The sequence below is a fragment of the Meleagris gallopavo genome, chromosome 14, assembly GCF_000146605.3.
Source record: "Meleagris gallopavo isolate NT-WF06-2002-E0010 breed Aviagen turkey brand Nicholas breeding stock chromosome 14, Turkey_5.1, whole genome shotgun sequence".
In the NCBI taxonomy this organism is placed as follows: Eukaryota; Metazoa; Chordata; class Aves; order Galliformes; family Phasianidae; genus Meleagris; species Meleagris gallopavo.
The window spans coordinates 9,185,652-9,204,934 of record NC_015024.2 but is presented as its reverse complement, the minus strand read 5'-3'; the positions used below and the strand labels follow the sequence as shown (position 1 = coordinate 9,204,934).

The following is a 19,283-nucleotide window of genomic DNA, read 5'->3' as shown; positions in this document are numbered from 1 at the left end:
TACCATATGTGGGAACAAGGCAAAGCAATGCTGGTAGAATCTAATATCTTTCCATTCCTTTGTTAGCAATATTTCAGTGTTAGCATTGTTTTAAAAGAGGAGATTGAAACTTTCTGTGAGTTTGATTTCTTGTTGTTTAAATCTTGAAAATTAGTCTTCCCTCTGATTTTCTTTCTCATTTTCTCTTTGCTGAGAACTTAGCTTTGCCTCTGTTGTAAATTGAAGGTGAAATTGGATTTAACTGGAATGGCTACTGAGAGTGAAAATAAGATGGAGATACCTTGTACCTTCAGGACTGTCTGATCGCGACAGGATTAAATGAGGTCAAATTTAATTGCCTAAATTATCCACTGAAGGTTTTGTAAATGTTTGAGAATGTGGTAGACTTTTGAAAAGATCTCCAATAGACAACTAAAGATTACTTCTCTAATAATTGTACAGGGGAAGTGCTTGGAACTGATCCCCTGGGCTGGCAGCTGAGTGTCTTCATTAACTAGTAATGGTGATTTTTTTGCAAAAGGCAGCGACTGCACTGTACCTCATTATTTCTTATTTCTGAAGCTGCCATGCCCCATGGTTACTGAACTTGGCAATGACAGTAAAAATACACTAAGAAATAAGCAAATAGCAACTAGGCTTATAGAAAATGTTCCGGGGGCATTTTAAGCACTGGCCTACATGAAATATTGAGGCAATCAAAAAAAGCTATTCAGTTATTTGAGTCTGATATGCCACATGCATGCCTTAACTGCTATCATCCATTCCTCTGCACGGCACCCTCTTTCATTCCTCAGATGAAGACTCTTCCTTATGGATACATGCCTGTTCTTCAGTGCAGAACTCAAGTACCACTTGAGCAATTTTAAAAGAGTTTGGTAACCTGCAGCAGTCTCTTTGGCACTGCGAAGCTGTCTTCTGAGCAGATTGAATCAGTCTATTGGGAGCTTTAATATTATTTGCTCCCAATGAAATCTACCTTAACTATCTTTCTGCTGCACTCCATAGATTGTTCTTGCCCTGGTATCAAGTTGCCCTGTACTCTGATTTTAAGGATACTACAGAATCAAAGAGTGGTAAGCTATCAACTAAATAGCTTTATCTAAAGCAGAAGTACTCCTTGAAGCTTTTCTTGATAAATTTAGGAGAATGGCATCCTGTCCCATCCAATGCAAGTTAATTTTTTGCTTGTTTCTTTATTGAATTCTATGCTAAGCATTGGACAGCTTTCTTGAGACTTCCAACAGGATTAGAAATGTTTTCCTAAGTGTAAGGGCTTTCAACTCACCAAGCTTTAGTACTTAACTTTTTGCTGATAGTTGAACAAAGTAATTACTTATCAAGTGCAGGCACTGATATTGGGTGTTGAGGTAACCATGATATGTACATATAAGTGCTTGAGAAATTCAAAAATGGAATCAAACACTGCAAGTTCAGCTGGAGGAAAACTTCCAGCTGAAGTTAATGGATGCTGAATTTGGTTCTCAGTTTGTTGCTCTCATGGGACATTTATTCAAGTAAGGATGTTTATCTTGTCCTTATTTGAATCTAAAATACAGATCAGGAAAATGGTGGTGGCCAAACTGGAGTATTGTGATCAACAGTTACGTGTTCTCTTGCAAATATCTTCAGAGAGTGCTGAAAAGATGGGAAGAGATGGTACAGTCTATATGAAGACATAAATGGAACTTCATATGCAAATAAAACATTGAGAACTAGGGGCTCGTTTCTCTGATAGACGAGCTTAGCGCAGTGCGCAGTTTGTAAAACTGGGATCTGTTTCAGTCCCACACATGGAATTCAGGCATCCTAATTAACCCTTGTCACAGATAACTCAGTTGGTACTCCTGCATACAGGATGGTTTTGTCTCTTTTGCTTAAGAAATGGGCATAACCTTTCTTTCATTTAGAAAGACAAACCCAAATGACTGTTGGTTAGTGAGATTCATGTGCACTAACAGTAACTGGGAAATAATTTTGGATCCACTGCAACTTGATAAATGATAAAGTCCAGCACACAAAACATAATCATGACAATTTATACCACAAATGAAGAAAACAAGATAAAATACCTTTGTGTTTTGAAGACATGTTTCTTGTCCTTCCTTTGTTACAAGCCCTCAGAAAGGATCGTGCTGGATTTCTGTAAGTTATGGGTTGTGTCCTGCTTTGAGTTCACTTTCTAATGAACTTTCCGAGCTGCAAAATGAAAAGGAACAGGAGGCACATGAAGACACGTAAACAAAACAAAACAAAAATGCAACCAGCAATGTATTTTCCTGCATAACCTGGGGCTGCTACACTTGACCTACGTGTCCTTTTTCCATAGGAGGAATTGGGTGCCTTGGCCGCGACAGGGGGCAGACACGGAAATGTCTTGATGCAGTGGAGATTTATAACCCTGATGGAGACTTCTGGAGGGACGGACCTCCTATGCCTTCCCCCCTCCTCTCCTTGCGAACAAACTCTACCTGTGCAGGCTGCGTGGAAGGCAAGCTGTACCTCTGCGGAGGGTTTCACGGAGCAGGTACTCAAATGAGTCTGAAATTCTTTGCCCAGTTGAAATAACTTTCTTTGTACGCAGGCTGACTTGGCTGAATAACCCTGTCGGTGGCACTGGCATGCCCTGGAGCCACAGAGCTGAATGAGTCCTTTGGACTGCTGACTCCTAATGTCAATATGCATTATGTTCTGTTTGTCCTCTCATGCTTTTTCCTTATCAAAGCACGAAAAATTAGGGATGTTCTGATCAGCACTGAACCTTTTCAAAACTGTGAACTCAGCAGAATTCTTCTGGATTTACATTCAGAGCCATTAAGATCAGAATCTCAGTGTATGTTATGGACGTTAAAGAACTTGAGCGTATCTGTTGGAGACTAAGGCGTTATTGATCTGTGGTAGCTGGTTCTATTTACTTACATGCTTTTCATTTTCAGTGCTGGAAAACCTTGTGCATTTAATCAGTAACCTAGGCTGAGAGCTGAGGTACTAAAATCCCAGATCTGGTGATTTCTAATCCCAGCATCACGGCCACCTTTCTCCCTTCATTTTCCTGCTGCCTAAATCCCCAGTATTGTTAAGCATTATATTATAACTATAAATTGAGAGAGCCTCTCAACACATGCGCACTTACTCTCCTACTACGGAGCAGCTGCTACCCCTATTTCCTTTCTGGGTGATGGCAGAAAATGCAGATAATGCAGAAATGCATTATGCACTACTAATACATGTCACGTCAGGCTCACTGCTGCCCAGGAATGTTCACGTGGTGTCACTGGGAGATATATCCTCCACATGATACTGATTATGGCTGCGTTGGTTTTTAGTTGCATTACAAACTCTGTGGTTGCTCTATTTTAAAGTGATTGCCACGTCTTAGTTCACAGCTCACCTCCCCTTTGTTTGCTGCTGCTTGAAGAGGCTGCTTCCCGAAAACAGTTGTATGGCAGCTCACTAACAGGCATGCATTTATGCCATCTCTGATGGAAATTCTGCAACCTCAGAACTATTATGGTTATGATGCATCATAGCATCAGAATGTTTGCATTTCCATAGCAAACACAGTGTCATCATATCTGTCTTTTTCCTCAGCAGTGTAAGGAAAAAGCCTATTCAATCAGTGGGTTTACATCTCAAAAGGCTGATCATCTTTGCTAGAAAATGAAGCAATTTCATTCAAGATGACTAACACATTAGTATGAAATTTTCTGAATAAGATAGCTTCAGAGCCATGAAAGTGCTCTTTACAGTACCACCATGTTCTGTCTCTGGGTCTCACGTTAAGAATGGTAGTACTGGGAGAGGTGGGAAGTTCCCATGTGGGTTTCAAGCTGGCCATCTTCTGTATGTACGTACAGTGCCTGCTCTATGGGGTCCCGACTCCTGGCTGTGTTATTGCAGTCTATATTATGATTGTGTATTGAGCTCCACTGCCCTAGAAGTGATGTTTAGATTAGAAAACAATAAGTTGGAGTTAGAAAATGTCAATTTCGCTGTTACCTGTGCAACCTGAGTTCTGACACCCCTATGCATGCATTTTGTATGCCAGTGCAGAAATAGTGATTGTGCTGTTAGACATTGTGATGTCTTTTAACAAGGGAGCCAAAATAAGATTCTTACTGTCAGCTATAAATCTGATATATCCAAATGCCTGAGGAGTTGAGAGGAAGCTGTGCCTTAAAGATAGGCTTCTTAATGTGACCCTCAATTTATTAAAGGAAAAGGGTTGTTTAAATCTTCATAACAATAGCTTCTAGTTACTACCATCAAGGAATAGATGTCTGGAATCCATGTGCTGAACCTGAAGGTTATCTAGCTGGCTTCTTTTCCTGTCCCTGTCTCTCTGCTGGAAGGTGTATTGTTCTTTAGGGGTGAAAGCTGGAGCGAGGGACAGAGGGTTATTACTGTCATGTGGGAACTTGGAGAGTGGCTTGGCTTTTTCACAATTACAGCTGCTCAGCAGATTCAGGATATTCCCAGAACAGCATGTGCTGCTGCTGCTTTGGTAGCAGATAGGGTTATTTTAGAATGTGCTTGTTTGGTTTTAGTCTTTTGGGTTTCTTGGCATGCAACTTCAGTTTTTGTGAGGGATGCAACCAAGAGAGGATACTCCAATTTTACCAAACATTGTAATTTAGTTTCAACCAAGCGGAGTTTTTGGAACAAGCTGTAGGCACAGCTGTAGGCTCTGTTTGCTGCCTGCTGAACTCTAAAAGGCTGCTGTGAACACTTGAGTACAAGTGCTTCTCAAAAAAAAAAAAAAAAAAAAAAAAAAAGCAAACAAGCCCAAGATATTGCTGTGCTGGAAAGTCTTTGCTAGTGTATATAAGCAGCTGTGTATAGGGACCCTCTATATACTGGATATCTGTCTCCAACTCCCTCCATTTCCCTTTTCATTTATATAACCTCACTCTTAATCCAACAATGTAAAAGGTGGTCTAATAAGGATGTTATTCATCTTAATTTTACTTGTGTGTGCACTATCCTCTGTGTGCCTTCCTGTCTGAGCATAGACCTGAATGGTTAATTAGAGGCCAGAGATGCTATATGCAAACACAACACTGAGAAATAGCTGCCAAGTGCCCAATTTTGGATGGAAAGACAAGATGTTGCCCTTTTGAGATTGTCCCGTACGACACTCCGTGACGCTTTGTGATGGCAGGAATTGCATCCCACTTGTATTGCCTACCAAATCTTTGCTTGGAGGAGAAGTGGAGTAGCACTAACAGCATCCCCAGGAGCAGAGGAAAAGAAAGCAGAAATTCAGACTTAGCTGGGGTGCCTACATGAAGACCTTAGTGACCCCAGGCTCCAAGCAGCCTATGGAGAAGCACAGACACTTCCAGAGGGACATTCATGTCCTTGCTGCTTTAAGTCTGCTCTGAAAGACCAGAAAACAGTTCAGAACTCTGAGAACCTCTTGTCTCTCAATGCTCCATGTTTCTATCAGGACATGAGCAACTCAGAGTTGGCTTACCTAAGGCAAATCTGTTGGGATCCTGGCGTCTATGGTTAGATAGAACAAACCACTCTGAGACCTGTGTTGGAAACACCTAGAATCTTTAAGGTTGGAAAAGACCTCTAAGATCATCCAGTCCAACTGTCCACCTGCCACCAGTATTGCCCACTGACCACGTCCCTCAGTGCCACATTTCCATGGTTCTTGATCACCCCAGGGATGGTGAGCCCACACTCCCTGGGCAGTCTGTCCCTGTGCCTGACAACTCTTTTGGAGAATAAGTTTTCCCAGCATCCAACTTCTGCTTGCTTTGAATTCAAATTCCAGTTTCTTGGTTTAGCATGGCTTGCCATACATTGTCCATTAGGCCATTGTTTATATAAATTAGTTCATTTTCTACTAAAACCATTATGACAAATAAGAACCAATAATCTGCACATCTCTGGTGCTCAACTCCAGCTCACGTAACTGAGTGGCATGAGTGTTTGCCTGCCTTTTGTTAGCAGTGTTGTAGCACTCAGCAAGAGATTCAGAAATGTTTAAAATCATTGGGTTTATCCACTGGTTTGTAGTTCTGCGGAGTGAAAATGATAGTTGCAGTATGAATATTCAGAAGGACCCAGTGTGCAGCAGCCAGCCAGCTTGCCACTAATTGCTAAAATATGTTGCTGCACTTACTGCTGTAGCTATGGATTTTAAAGCAGCCTTTGCAGATTGAGCATACAGTGTTCTTGTTGACACATCTTATTTCCTTTGCCTTTACATAGCTCTAAAACCTGACACCTGCACAGGTTGGCAGCTATTAATGTGAAGCTGGGCATGGCAGGAGCAGGCTCATTAGTGCTCCTTGTTGAAGGAGGGGTGAGCAGCTCTGCAGGTATGCAGCAAGCACTACACACAAATAAATGCCTGCCACATTGTATTCTCTTTCCCTTTGACTGCTTCTAAATATTACAAACATTTTTTTTCCCAGTGAAAATAATGAAGGCAAGTGTGTATTTGCTGTGACTGCTATCAGCTCATGGAGGCACATACTCACTGACATTGTGCTGTAGCCTCAAAGAGATCTCACAGCATGTCACTGGGGGCTGGGGCTGTGGGAACAATCAGCGGGGGCTCTGTTTTCTTGATCATAGCTTTAGACTATGGATGCTAGTCCAACTATCTGCCTCAGATTTGAACTAAATTCTATCATATTTAAACTTGATTGTAATTAGAATACTATTGTTACTGTACACCCACGTGGCATCAGCAGGTGTGCAAAGCAAAGGGACAACCACCTCAATTCAAATAAGATGCTTTATAGGTCTGCTGGTAGTGGCTCATGCCACTTAAAACACCTTGTGATTTTATCAGCTATTGCAGTTGATGTGGAACTGCCTTTCTCTGAACTGGCTGTTCTGCCATCTTTCTCCAACGCGGTTCATAGAGAAGATAACGTTTGCTGCTTCCCTACTCTATATGCTAAAATTCTGTGTGGGGCCAGAGCAGCTCAGCCCAGATCTGCTATTTACTTATCGCTGCTATCAAACAGTAATTCATTTTTTCACTCCAGGGGTATTACTGGCAGCAGGAGGAAAAGGGGAAGAGATGCCTCTGGACTTGAAGCACAAGAATCTCAATTTTGTCTGCAGCTGTTAGATAGGTGATATGGTAACAGTCTGCTAGCTGTGTAACTCTGATTCTACCAAAAAAAAAAAAGTATGCTTACCCCAGGTGTGCTTTCTGGCCTCTTCTTCCCTATTTACATAAATTGCAATCCATGTGCTGGAATAGCAGCAGCACTGCTTGCGGCAGTGCAGAGCCGGGTCCTAATTACTGTATTCCAGCTGAGCTAATGAGTTTGCATCTCCATGCCACCCTCTCCTGACAGTGGACTAGCTTAATAGTTATTTATTTTGACTAATCTCCCATAAAGGCTGTTCCCCTCAGCCTCATCCATTATGTGATTTAGATGGGGAATCATTGTAATGCCTGTTTTTTTTTATTATAGTGGTTATGGTACATTACTGGAATCAAATTAAATCTAGACATTAAGAAGTCTGGCACGGTAAATACTAGACTTGTGAAGTTTGGGGGATGAGGGATTGGAAGGAAAGCTGTTTCTCCAGCACCTTCGCATGTTCCCAGCTAAATAAAGCAGAGGGGCAAACCCTGTGCTGCCGATCTGCAGCACTGCTTGCTTCCCTCGGTTAGAATTTACCAGGCAGTGATGAATAATTAAAGTTCTCCTGCCCACAGTTGTTACCATTTACATATGCATCCCCTCCTATGAAATGGATTCGGGGTCCCTGCGTTTCGCTCAGCACAGAAATCTGACACACCACTGCTGCTTCTCTATGGGTCCGCTCTGAGAAATGCCACTCGAATTCTGTCCGTTCTCTGAAGGGCTGCTCTGACACCTCTCCAGGGTGCTCCTTCCAGCTCTGTGCTCATTAGCTTGAATCTCACTGTGGTAAATAAGGCCAGTGCAGGTCAGGGAATCGCTGGAGAGCAGCACCTGCTTGTTTCAGATCTAAATTCAGCCCACCGCCTGACTGTATTAGTAATTCGGTCGTGCTCCTTGCGAAGGCTCATTTATAGCTTATAAAGGGTTAATAAATGATTAATTGACATTTTAATGCATCTTAATTAATTGCTAAAGAGGTCAATAGGTTGTTTAGAAACATGGCTTACAGCCATGTATGACATCTTCCATTGTGTTCATAACTGACTGTCATGCATACAGTCTAAACATGCTTTATATCACCGATTAATAATGTATTAGCCCATCACAAAGCATTTAGAAACAGTATCTTAATATGGTCGGAGGCCAGTGATTCTTATTCTGATGTCCCAGCTTTTATTCCCATGAATGGTGCATTGACTCCAGGAGCACTGATCCTGCTCTGCTGTGACCCACTGTCCTGCTGTCAGCACCAGCAGCATCCGTGCCCATAGGGCTGGAGGAGGCCTGGCTTACAAACAATAGATAACTGGAAAGAGTTCAAAAGCTGAAGCAGCTGGATCAATCCCAAGAAAATCAGTCGAAATAACTGAATCAGAAGCTCCTTCCTGTCGGCCATTCTTTATTTATTTTAATTTTAATAGATATTGATTTGTGAGGGAATGGGTGGATCACAGTTACGGTCCTGAAGAATTAGACAGCAGAGCGAGAAGATAGAAGCCTTGTCTATGAGAGAGAGTGGCTTACCTTACTCCATGTAGGTGCTTGGAAAACAGTGAGCTGCCATAGCTGTAAATTCAGCTTTTGCCGTGTCTGGTGGGGAATGCTGCCTTGGAACTCGGCATCCTGAAGGCTGGCCAGCATGTTAAACAGCCAAGCCAAGTTCCCTCTCCTGTGTATTCTCTGCCTGCTTCTGCCCACAGGCACGGATGATGGATGTGTGTGACCCCCGTGTGTGTGAGCGAGGCTGGTGGAGTTGGGGGCAGCTCACAGGCTCAGATGGGATTGGAGGCCACAGACTTGATGAACTTACTCTTTTTTCTTCTGCATATCAGGAACCAGTACATCTGGAGATAATGATCTAAATGCACTTTCTTCCCATTGTGACACAAATGTGAATTCCCAAGTCACCTAACTCTACATCATGTAATTATGAAAGCAGCTATTAGTGGCGAGGAAGATAAGTAGGAGAGGCTAATCCCACATGTTTAAAATCACCGTCTGCTCTCTGGTGCAGATAATGGCATGCAAAACCAGTTAGGAACTAGCACTGGAGACCAAGCTGCTTCAAGGCAGCGCTGGAGTGGCTGCTGGGTGAGGAGGACCAAGGAATCTTTTGGAAGAGCACCCTGAGTGTGTAACTTTGGGGACTGATGGGCACCTTGTGATGTTCAAGTGCTTTTTCCATGGAAAGAGCAGAGCAGCTAGTTAACAATTCAACCATTTGAAGTTTGATGGCTTTTTTCATAAACAGATTTATGGATAGGGAAGATAAAACATGTTAGAGAACTGTGCTGATGGGAAAAGGTTCTGAGACAACCTGAGAAGTGGCAGGACTGACATCAGCAGGAGCTTGGGAAAGCAGTCTGGGTGAGGATGTTTCAGGGCAGATCTTATGGACAAGGGCAGATGTGACACCAAGACTACTTCAGGCTGGATATTAGGAAGAATTTCTTCTCAAAAAAGAGCGGTGATGCACTGGCACAGGCTGCCCAGGGAGTGATGGAAGCACTGTTCCTAGAGGTGTTCAATAACCATGGAGATGTGGCATTGAGGGACCAGTGGTCAGTAGGTATGGTGGGGGTGGGTTGATGGTTATGGCAATCTTTTCCAGCCCTAATGATTCTGTGATTCTATGATACACCCCTATTACTCAGTGTGGTTCCATGCTGAGGTACCTGGTCTTGCTTTGAATAAACTTCCTTAGGTACTGTTGGCCATACAGCAATGGCTATGCCATGGTTAGGATGCAGGTGTGCTTGTCCAAAGCTAGTTTGGTTATCTATGCCCTGCACTAATGTGTGCAGAAGCACCCTACCTTATGGAACATGCTCTCAGTATTTCCTTAATTTTTCTCCATAAAATGAATGCTCATAGAATGGTTGATATCAGCAGGCTCTTGTAAGGAGGAATTAAAAACTTGACCACATTTCAGCAAACTTGCTATAGGTTTAATTCCAATGAACTAAAATTTAGCATGATTTTGAGTTCAGTGTTCTGGACACCAAACAGTCCATAGAGGAAATTTCTTGGTATTGACTTACCAAAATAATAGCTGAGTGGTTGATAGTCCTCTATGAGCTATAGATTTTCTGCCTGTTAAGCATGTTGCTTAATTCTTCTATGTCTGTCTCTTTAATACTTCTCCATCCTGAAACAATTCTATCAATTCTATCAAACATTCAGTTCCTAACAGGAAAGATACAAAAAAACCCAAAACCCAGAGCTGTATTAGTAGAATACTCTGAAGAAAAGATGTTCCTCCTCCCCAAATTGAATGAAGTTTGGGAAGGAAAAGAAAAAAAAGGGCAGATCAAATATTTATAACATTGCCTGCAGTCATAGTGTGGGTCTTTCTGAGTATGGTTCATCCTGATTTACAGTCTATCCTTATTCAAATGACATGAGAAAGCACACAACATAAAATGAAGTCAGGCCATACCAAAATAAAAAAATACTTTGTAGAGAGAAAACAGCCTTTTCCTTTCCCAAATAGGAAAAAGCCATATTGCTATAAGTGCTGTTATACTTTTTTGAAAGCATTAGGCTTAGGTTTGTACTACCTGAATGATTCTAATATAAAGGAGTTTAATGCTGAAAAGCATACTGGAAGACAAGATTCTTAACACTTTTAATCTTCTTCTGATTAAACAATAACGTGCAGAAAAATATAGCCTCATTTCATAGGAAGAAAAGATTGAAAGCACTTGGAAGGGAGTGAAATCCCTTCCTTAGTTAAGGCGGCTGCCTGGTAAGTGATGCAGAATGGTGCTACGTATGACAGGGAATTGTGGGGTGGCTTTTTAAAAGGATAATCCATGTAATACTGCTTATTTCTTTTTGTAGCTGTCTTTATCTCCTTTAAATAAAATTGGCTGCAAAGCTATTGCCTTAGAAGCAAACAAACACAAATAAGACAAACAGATGAGACAGAATGTGAGATTCTTTGTACCTGGGTAAATTTTAAGCAGTTTATTGGGATTAAAATACAAATCCAACATTATGGTCTGGAATCAAAGGTGACCAACTTCTGGAATTGGTGACAAAAATTACCTTTCCTCAGTCCATACAAAGGGAGTGTGGGAGGGGGAAGAGAAGGGGTCAAAGTTGAGGTGTTTTAGCCCATTTCTCATCTAAAAAAGAAAGGGTGTATGTCATATTTTGAAGCATAATGATATTGTGAGCGGTGCTTTTCCTCACATGAACTTTCTTGCCCAAAGGGTGCTGCTTCCTTTCATACGAAACAAGACAAGACTGGAGAAGTGATTGCTTCCTTTATTCCAGCACCGTAACCTTTTTATCTCCCAAGGGTTAAGAGCAAGCTAACAGTCCACATGCTGGAAAGCAGAATTTGCGGAGGGGAACAAAACCAGCTACATTATCCCACAAAAAAGGGAAACAAGAGACATTAAAGGTTGTGAGTAGCCAGGGTCAGGAAAAACACAGCGAGGCTTGCAAGGAAGGGCAGCTGAGTTTGCCTTTGATGTTTTAATTATGATTTTCTCTCTAGTGTCACAATCACCCACCGAAGGTTTCAGGCACTTCCACTATTTGATTTCTTTTCCTCCGGTTGTCTCATTTTTGTCATGATATATGCCAAAGAAAATCCAGGCGTACAAATTTATTGCATAAAGGAGATGATCTAATAATAAATCCAGGGACTGGAGCCTCCTGTGTCACAGCTCAGGTCTGTTTGTCTTCATAGCTGTATCTTACAAAAAACCTGCTCTCTGTCACAGGGTCATATGGACACACATGAACTCTTTGGTACTGGCACGTGCCATTCACTTAGGGGTTCGGTTGTGCTTTCTCTTCGTGTGCTGTGGGGTATTTTTGAGGTTTGCTGCCTTATCCGGTGGAAGGTTGCTGCCTTCCTACTAATCCTCCTGTACTTAATGAACCACCCAAGTGCCATAAGCAAACCATCACGACTATTGGTTCACTTTCTGTGAAGAGAAGAAAGGAATGGAACAAGGACTACTCAGATGAGGCCAAATTCTAGATCTCATCCTAATCCTCAAGCAATCTCCCAGAGATCTGTGAGTGTCCTGGAGGGCTTAGGCCAACAAAAACATTGCTACAGTTCTGACACAGTCGAGGGGAAAATGCTTATGGGCTGCAATGCAGAAGCGTGTACTTACTCCCTTCTCAGGTGAGAGAGGGATCAGAGATTGGCAGTGGTTGGTGAATAGCCTTAGGTAGATGCATGACTCAAATTTCCAGAAGGACAAGAGATCCTCAGTTGCTGCAGGTTCTGCACATGTGCAGAAACACAGACGTGCACCTAAATAGTTCAGCAAGGGAAACAATTCCAACAGTGGAATAAGTCTTTTTTTCCTCATGTGATCTCTCTGCATCCTGGAACTACTTGTAGAGGATCCCTAGGGGTGTCTAAATCCCGAGGCTCTACGTCATGTTAACATCAGCACCAATTTTGCTCAGAACTTAAACCACAGTAAAACCATCTGGGGGGCTGTAAACAGTGAGGATGCTGTCCTCTGGGGGCATCCGTGGTCTGTTTCCAATGCAAAAGGCAATATATGCCTGCAGATACTCTTTTGTGTTTCATTCTTCTTTCATTTGTCAATGCTCTTGCTGTCAGTTCCACAGAAGGGCAATATCCAAATGATGGGATGCAGCCACTAGATAAGGGTTGGTTTTGAGATGGTATAAAAAATAATGATAAATTAAAGAAAAGATCTGAATGGGGATCTCAGTTTATTCTGTCATAAGCCTTTTAAGACTCAAAATGGTGTTGAATATATTTTCTTGCTGTGGTGGCTCCTACCCTAGTACCTGTGAGGTATTAGGACTAGATGATCTCTAGAGGATCCCTTCCAGCTCTGATAATTCTGTTATTATGTGATTTCTTCTTGTCAGTCTTTGAGACCTGGCTCCTAGAAAATCTGTCCAGAGATTCATAAGAAAGAGAAGGAGGCTAAGAGCAAAGCACGTGCATGTCCTCATCTTAAAGTAAGAAAAGTTAAGACTGAGGTTACATTCTGCAAGAAAGCAACCTTAAGATGAAAAAGTGGGCAAAAACAAAAGATGCTTTTTATTTTTAGGGAATAGCTTGTATTTGAATAGCATTGCTGGAGAGTTCAAGCAAAGAAAAGTTTTACCTTTTCACAAGAAGTTTAATACAGCACTGCTGGTTGACAACTATGGTTCTCTGCTGTGTGGTGATGCTTTCATTACTTTTGTTAGTAAAAAGCTGCTTGCCTTAATATCGTGTTTTATTGGCAAAGAAAAGATGATGCAGTGCATGTAGGCATGTCATTAACAATAGGCACTACATCTTAAAGTGAGTATTTGACACATGATTGCATAATGAAATGCCACCTGCATGCTCCTAGCAAGGTAGGGAACCTTAAGTTTCTATCTGCTGTTCAGAGGATGAATAGTGAATAACCTGTATAGGTTTCCATCTACACCAACTTGTTTGCTATATAATGACACTGATTTTGATAGGACAAGAAGGTGTGACCTCAAGTTGTGCCAGGGGAGGTTCAGGTTGGACATTAGGAAGAATCTGTAGAATGGTGATGCACTGGCACTGGGAGGTGGTGGACTCACTGTCCCTGAAGGTGTCCAGGGAGATATTGTACTTAGGGACAGTGGGCAATATTGGTGGTAGATGGACAGTTGGACTAGATGATTTTAGAGGCCTTTTCCAACCTTACTGATTCTATGATCAACTTTCATACTCCTCAGACAGTGTAGCTGTTGGTACCACAAAGAAACTTTTCATTGCTACCTCATAGACAGCAGTAATAATACTGTTGCAAACCTCTTCGATCCTGTTTGGCTGCAGTTCTGATTGCTGTTGCTTCTGCATTTCAGCTCGTCACGAAGTCATCACCAAAGAGATCCTCGAATTAGATACATGGGAGAACCAGTGGAATGTGGTGGCCGTCAATGTCCTCATGCATGACAGCTATGATGTTTGCCTTGTTGCTAGGCTGAATCCACGGGATCTTATTCCTCCTCCTCCTGATTTAGTGGACCAGTAAATGTTCAGTGGCTCTCTGCTTCCAGATTCTGCAGAAAGAGAAGAATTTGGAGAGACAAATGCTGCATTGTCTCTGGATGGAGCCAGTGGCTCCATTCTCTCCTTTGGCTAGGTGCCGTGGAGAGAAGTTTGTACCACAAGCTTAAGCACAGAATTGCCTTCACAATGTGCTTCTCAGATGATGCTTAATTTGCTAGCACTGGTACTCTGGACTTCTGTGATTGAGAGCTGAGTTTGCCTTGTCTCTTGGTCTGCCTCTTGGCTGTTCAAGCTGCAATGTGGTCGTGCAGCCTAAGTGTGCTTCTCAGGCCTGTGCCTTAGGCATGGAAGCAGCCTGGAGCTCACCTTGCAGAAGAGCACCATGTTTGAAGGAAAGCTCTAGCCAAGAGAAACCCTCCTTTGCTGTCCAACTCACTGGGTTCTAGTCTACTGAGGGAGTTAAGAAACATCTGAAGTCATCTGATGGAAACCAATCTGGCTGTACCAAGGCAACAAATTGGCTGATGCAGGAGCAGAGGGAAGATGGAGAAGAGCATTTGTTTGTTTAAACAAAAAGAAAACATTAGCCAAGGTTCATTAGCCAAGTACACTAGCTGCTGCAAACATTATCTAACCCATAGTCAGGGCATCCCTTCTTTGGCAGCAGAGCTGAAGTTGTGCTGGTAGAAAACTGGTCTTCTGGCAACAAGACAGGTGCGAGTCTTCCTTTAGTAATCCTGCACCAAAGATGAGAAGCTGCTTAAATTTTCACACAGATACTACCTGTCATGAGGCAGAAACTTGTGTGGTCAGATAAAGAAGGGGATGTAAATGAAAACAAAATAAATGAGAAACAGTGTTAGCTCTGCATCTACAGAGAAAGGATAAAAGCACCAGGCATTTAGAGTTTATGTAAACTAGTTGGTTTTATAGAAGTAGCTTTAATGAAATAACATAAGGCAAATTCTGCACCAATGGAATTGGCTATAATTGCAGTGAAGAGGAGTAATTCAAACTGTTTCTTAAAGCAGTGCTAGCCTTTCTAGGGCTTGAAGGCAGCGGCTTAGGAAATTGTTACCAGTACAGCTGTCTTATTTGAGCTACCAATAACTATTCATCATCCCCTGGTACCTACATCACAGAATACATGTGAATGATTGCCTGGGCAGTGTGGACAGGAGAACTGGGAATTTCTGTTGTATTCTGGGGCCGAAACTGCAAATGACTGTATGCTGCAACAGACAGTGAATGTCAGAGGCAAACACTGTAAGAGTAAGCTAGAACATAGCAGAAGAACCATTACGGTCAGCAAAAAGTTGTTTTTTATGATTACAGAAACAGTAAAAAAACTGTAAGGAAATAACTTGCAAATAAATGAGGAAATCCATCAGGTAGTTCATCTGTAGTCACTTGCAGGATTTGCACTTCAGAGCACCTCCATTTTCTTTTACAAGCCTACACATTAGGCTACAAAAATGATAGCTTTTTTTTTTGCCTTTTTAATTGCAATGCTTGTTGCAGGGAGAGGTGGAGAGGATGACCCAAAAGCCTTTCCCCAGTCCCGGCTTTTCTGATTCATGATCTATTCTTTAAGATATCCAATGGGAATATTAATCTGTCATATAAAAACAATTAGCAGGAAGGTCACTGGAGTTCACCTGATAACAGTTATCACATGCTGAGGACCGCTCAGACAATAAGGGAGTTGGTGGGAGGAACTGAGGAAAACATGCAGAAAAGTAAAAGTGAGCCAAAAAACTGATCTCTTCTCTCCCTTTGTTTCCTGGGCAGAATGAGTGTCTCAGCCTAAACGCAGACATTTGTGTTTGTAGCAGTTCCACATCATCCAGACGCTCTATTTTCTTTGTTGATACGTGGGTTGTTATCTGTCCAGACAAGAGCTGTGACAAGTGAGTCTCAACCACTCTGGCCACAAAACACAGTTGCAGATATAAGACTAAGGAGATGAAAAAAGAATCTATTTAAATATGTTTTTAAACAAAAGCAATAGATTGTTTTCTGACTAACCAGGCAATATTGGAACTTTTTTAAACTTTAATTATTCCTGTGAAGTATAGGCAATGATTTCCCTGCAGAGTTCTCAAGCCAGCAAGAAGCAATGCTCGAGGAGCAGCTCTCAGCCAAAATGCTGTGTGTTTCCTTGTGATTACACCAAATTCTCATACAGTACCTACAGATGCACTATCACCTTTTTCTGTTTTCTTCATGCACCACTGGAAAGCCATTTGCCCTTGAGTGCACAGAGCATTGCTTTTCTTCTGCCTGCCTGGTCTGGCTGTTGACAGGACTCAGTGTCTCTCGGTTTCCGTCCAACAGACCAGCTATATATCCAGCAGGGAGTTGTTTTCTTCTTGTTTAAATGTCTAGAACAGAAGAACAGTCAGACCAATGTAGATTCCAACTTCAAAACGTTGTGTGGACTCCACTTAGTTCACTGTTTGCCCCTGGGGCGACTACAATTTCTAAATTGGAAAGGAAAGCTTGAGGGAAGGAAGGAAGAAACTGAAAGCATGTTTATTGAGAGGTACCAATATTAGCCAAAATCCCCCCAAGAGTATGTGAATGTTGCATGTCTGATACGTTCATGGGCAATCTCACATTCCTGGGAAAGCCCTTAAGAGCCTTAATTTCTTCTACTATGAATCCTAATGCAGGAGTATTACAGAATATGCATTCTCCAAGCTTGCGTGCTTCACTGAAATAATAGTTTACTTCAGCCACTTTCCGGCTGAGCGGCAGTTAGCTGAGCCTTTAATCAAGGCTGCCTTGACATCATCCATAATTCTAAAATGTGAACAAAGCAGTGCTGGCAAGCTATGGGCTGTGGGAATGAATGGGGGGATTATTAAGCAAAGACATGTGCTGCAGTTTCACTTGAAACACTGAAGTACATCACTAGTTGCCAACTAGAATAAAAAAATATTGGAGAGGTTACTGGTCACGTGGTGCATGGGGAGTAAAGAAAAAAATGAAAGCTATGAAAAGCGAATTGAAGCTCTCCTATTAGTGTTTTATTTTGACATTGTCAGTACATAGCTGATTCCATAAGGATCCCTGTGAGTCTCTGATTTCTGTTTTCACCCATCAGGTCACAAGAGCTGCCTGCACATGTGACCCACAGGCACCTGACTATGCGTTCTCACATGCCACTACCATGATGGCTTGTGGCTCAGTCACTGCCTGTGCAAGGCAAACACATGCACAATTTCCTATGTGCAACACTGAAATGCACGGGGAAGGTTCTGGAGTGGGTTCCAGCTGTATTCTGCCATTCAGGATGCCTCAGCTTGCCAGCAGAAAATTGCCTCGATGCTTACAAAGCTGATGGATACTGCACTCCCAGGTATGTTCCAGGCAACAGGCTGAGGGAGATTAAAACTGAGCCCCCAGCAATGAAACTTGGAGCTGCTCCCAGATCGTTATGCACAGAGGAGCCAAGGTGGGTGCAGTGATGCTCCCATCACTTCCCAGGAAGAATTCAAGATGTAAAAGGATTGTGCTCTGGATCTTAATCTTACATTTTTCCTCTACTCTGTGTATTGAGATTCTTGATCATCTGAAAAGCAAGGAAAGCAAATGTTACAATAATACATTTAAGTATATAAAATTGTAAAGTATATTTATGCAGGCCTGTATTGTTTTTCTGCTGATCTGGAAGTCTTTTAATATGGATTTACCTAGTGATTACTATCTTAGCTGTAGCAATGAGGTCTCTTTCATAGGTTGCTCTCCTAATGGATTATGGAGCTCCTCTGAAAATTCATTTCATGAATTATAATGCTTTGAATCCCCAGGTCAGAATTTCAGCTGCTCTTTGTGCATTTCTGTGGCTCTCCCTACAGCTTTTCAAGTGGACTGTAGCTGTAGCTTCAAAGAAAAGCTATTTCACCCCCAGTTGTGCTCAGCTGGAACTGGTACGTTTGCAATTTGCAATCATTTGACATGTTGAGGTTGAAAGCAAAGGAAATACTGGAAAATGGAGAATATATACACTGAGACTATATAGAAGTACACTTCCTTCCTTTCCATGTGCTTACTGCTCTGCCTGGGTGTCTGATGGAAAGATTTAATAACAACCCTTGACTGCAACCATGGCAAAGGCCATGCTGGGTTATGTGTTTGTACTGCTGGAGCAGAGAGCACGGTGCTGAGCTGTGCTGCCTTGCCAGAAGAAATTACCTTCAAACAGAAATGTCTTTAAGTGTTCCATGATGTATACCTGTATGCGTTTTCTATACATATGTATAACATTATTTTTGGAAGTTCTTTACTGACAGCAGCAGAATCCCTTTTTAACACCTACCTGGCAACCTGTCTTCTGTATAACTAATCAAAATACTTCAAATAAAGTGCTGTTCTTAAAAAATGCGGAACTATTCCAGGCCTCAAATCATAAAGAAGCTGGAATTCCTTGCTGAGCTAAGGAACATTTGGGGAAATCTTTTAGTCCTGGCCTATATCTTCTTCCTTCTCCAAATATTTTGCTGGCTGTAGTCCATTTAGAATCCTCCTGAAGTATTTGTGCAGGTCTATTCTGTTTCCCCTTACCTTCCCTGCTCCTGCTCCTGCCTCAGCCCATCCACTCCTTCTTTTCCCCTTTGCTTCCCATGACCACTTGGGGTGTTTGCCAGGCTCCTCACGAGCCCATTACTCCAGGAACAAACCGACTCTGAAGATGGAAGATGACCATAGCACGCCTCCAACCCAAGTTCTGTAGCTCAGACTCATTGCAAACACAGTGTACCTTGTTTGCAACATCTCTGCTTTCTGGCTCTGACCCAGCTGGGCAGGCAGGTGAGCCCTGCTCTGTTTGCTGCTGTCTTGCAGCATGATGCTGCTTAGTTTGACATTAAATGCCTTGCATGCTGTGTGTGCCATAGCTGTAATGATTGCAGGCACAGGCTGTCATCGTTATCTCTGATTCTTGAACACTAGTTGCTACAAAAACTGTCTGAAGCACAGAGGGAACTGTCTTCATTATTGCATTATAGCTCATGTCTTCAAGACTGATTTTCTTCCACGGTTTCACTGAAGAACACGGTGTCTAATGTATCACATTAACTACTGGCATTTTTTCCCCACTTTTTCCTTTTCTAGTCATTCCTTACAAGAATGCGAGTGATGTCACCAGCTTTTCTACGAAATAGGTT

General features: G+C 42.2%; 2 protein-coding genes across 7 annotated transcripts in view; one reads left to right on the top strand and one right to left on the bottom strand.

Moving 5' to 3' along the window:
* Positions 1–3,462, bottom strand: part of MGLL (monoglyceride lipase) — an 88,213-nt gene extending 84,751 nt beyond the window's left edge. The window contains exons 1-2 of one of the 2 annotated variants that reach the window (XM_019620117.2): positions 3,389–3,462; positions 2,070–2,196 (exon numbers count right to left, since the gene is read on the bottom strand). In XM_019620117.2, coding sequence (XP_019475662.1) covers positions 2,070–2,088 — 19 coding nt within the window. In that variant the 5' untranslated portion in view covers positions 2,089–2,196; positions 3,389–3,462. Of the gene's footprint in view, positions 1–2,069; positions 2,197–2,468; positions 2,562–3,388 lie in introns of those variants that run through there. The other variant, XM_010718531.2, reaches the window with a different exon arrangement.
* Positions 1–19,081, top strand: part of KBTBD12 (kelch repeat and BTB domain containing 12) — a 42,937-nt gene extending 23,856 nt beyond the window's left edge. For 3 of the 5 annotated variants that reach the window (XM_019620115.2, XM_003210106.4, XM_031555572.1), the window contains exons 5-6: positions 2,327–2,524; positions 13,965–15,499. In XM_019620115.2, the coding sequence (XP_019475660.1) occupies positions 2,327–2,524; positions 13,965–14,134 (368 nt within the window). In that variant the 3' untranslated portion in view covers positions 14,135–15,499. Of the gene's footprint in view, positions 1–2,326; positions 2,525–13,964; positions 15,500–17,221 lie in introns of those variants that run through there. The other 2 variants (XR_795167.3, XM_010718535.3) reach the window with 2 other exon arrangements.
* The last annotated feature ends 202 nt before the right edge of the window (positions 19,082–19,283 follow it).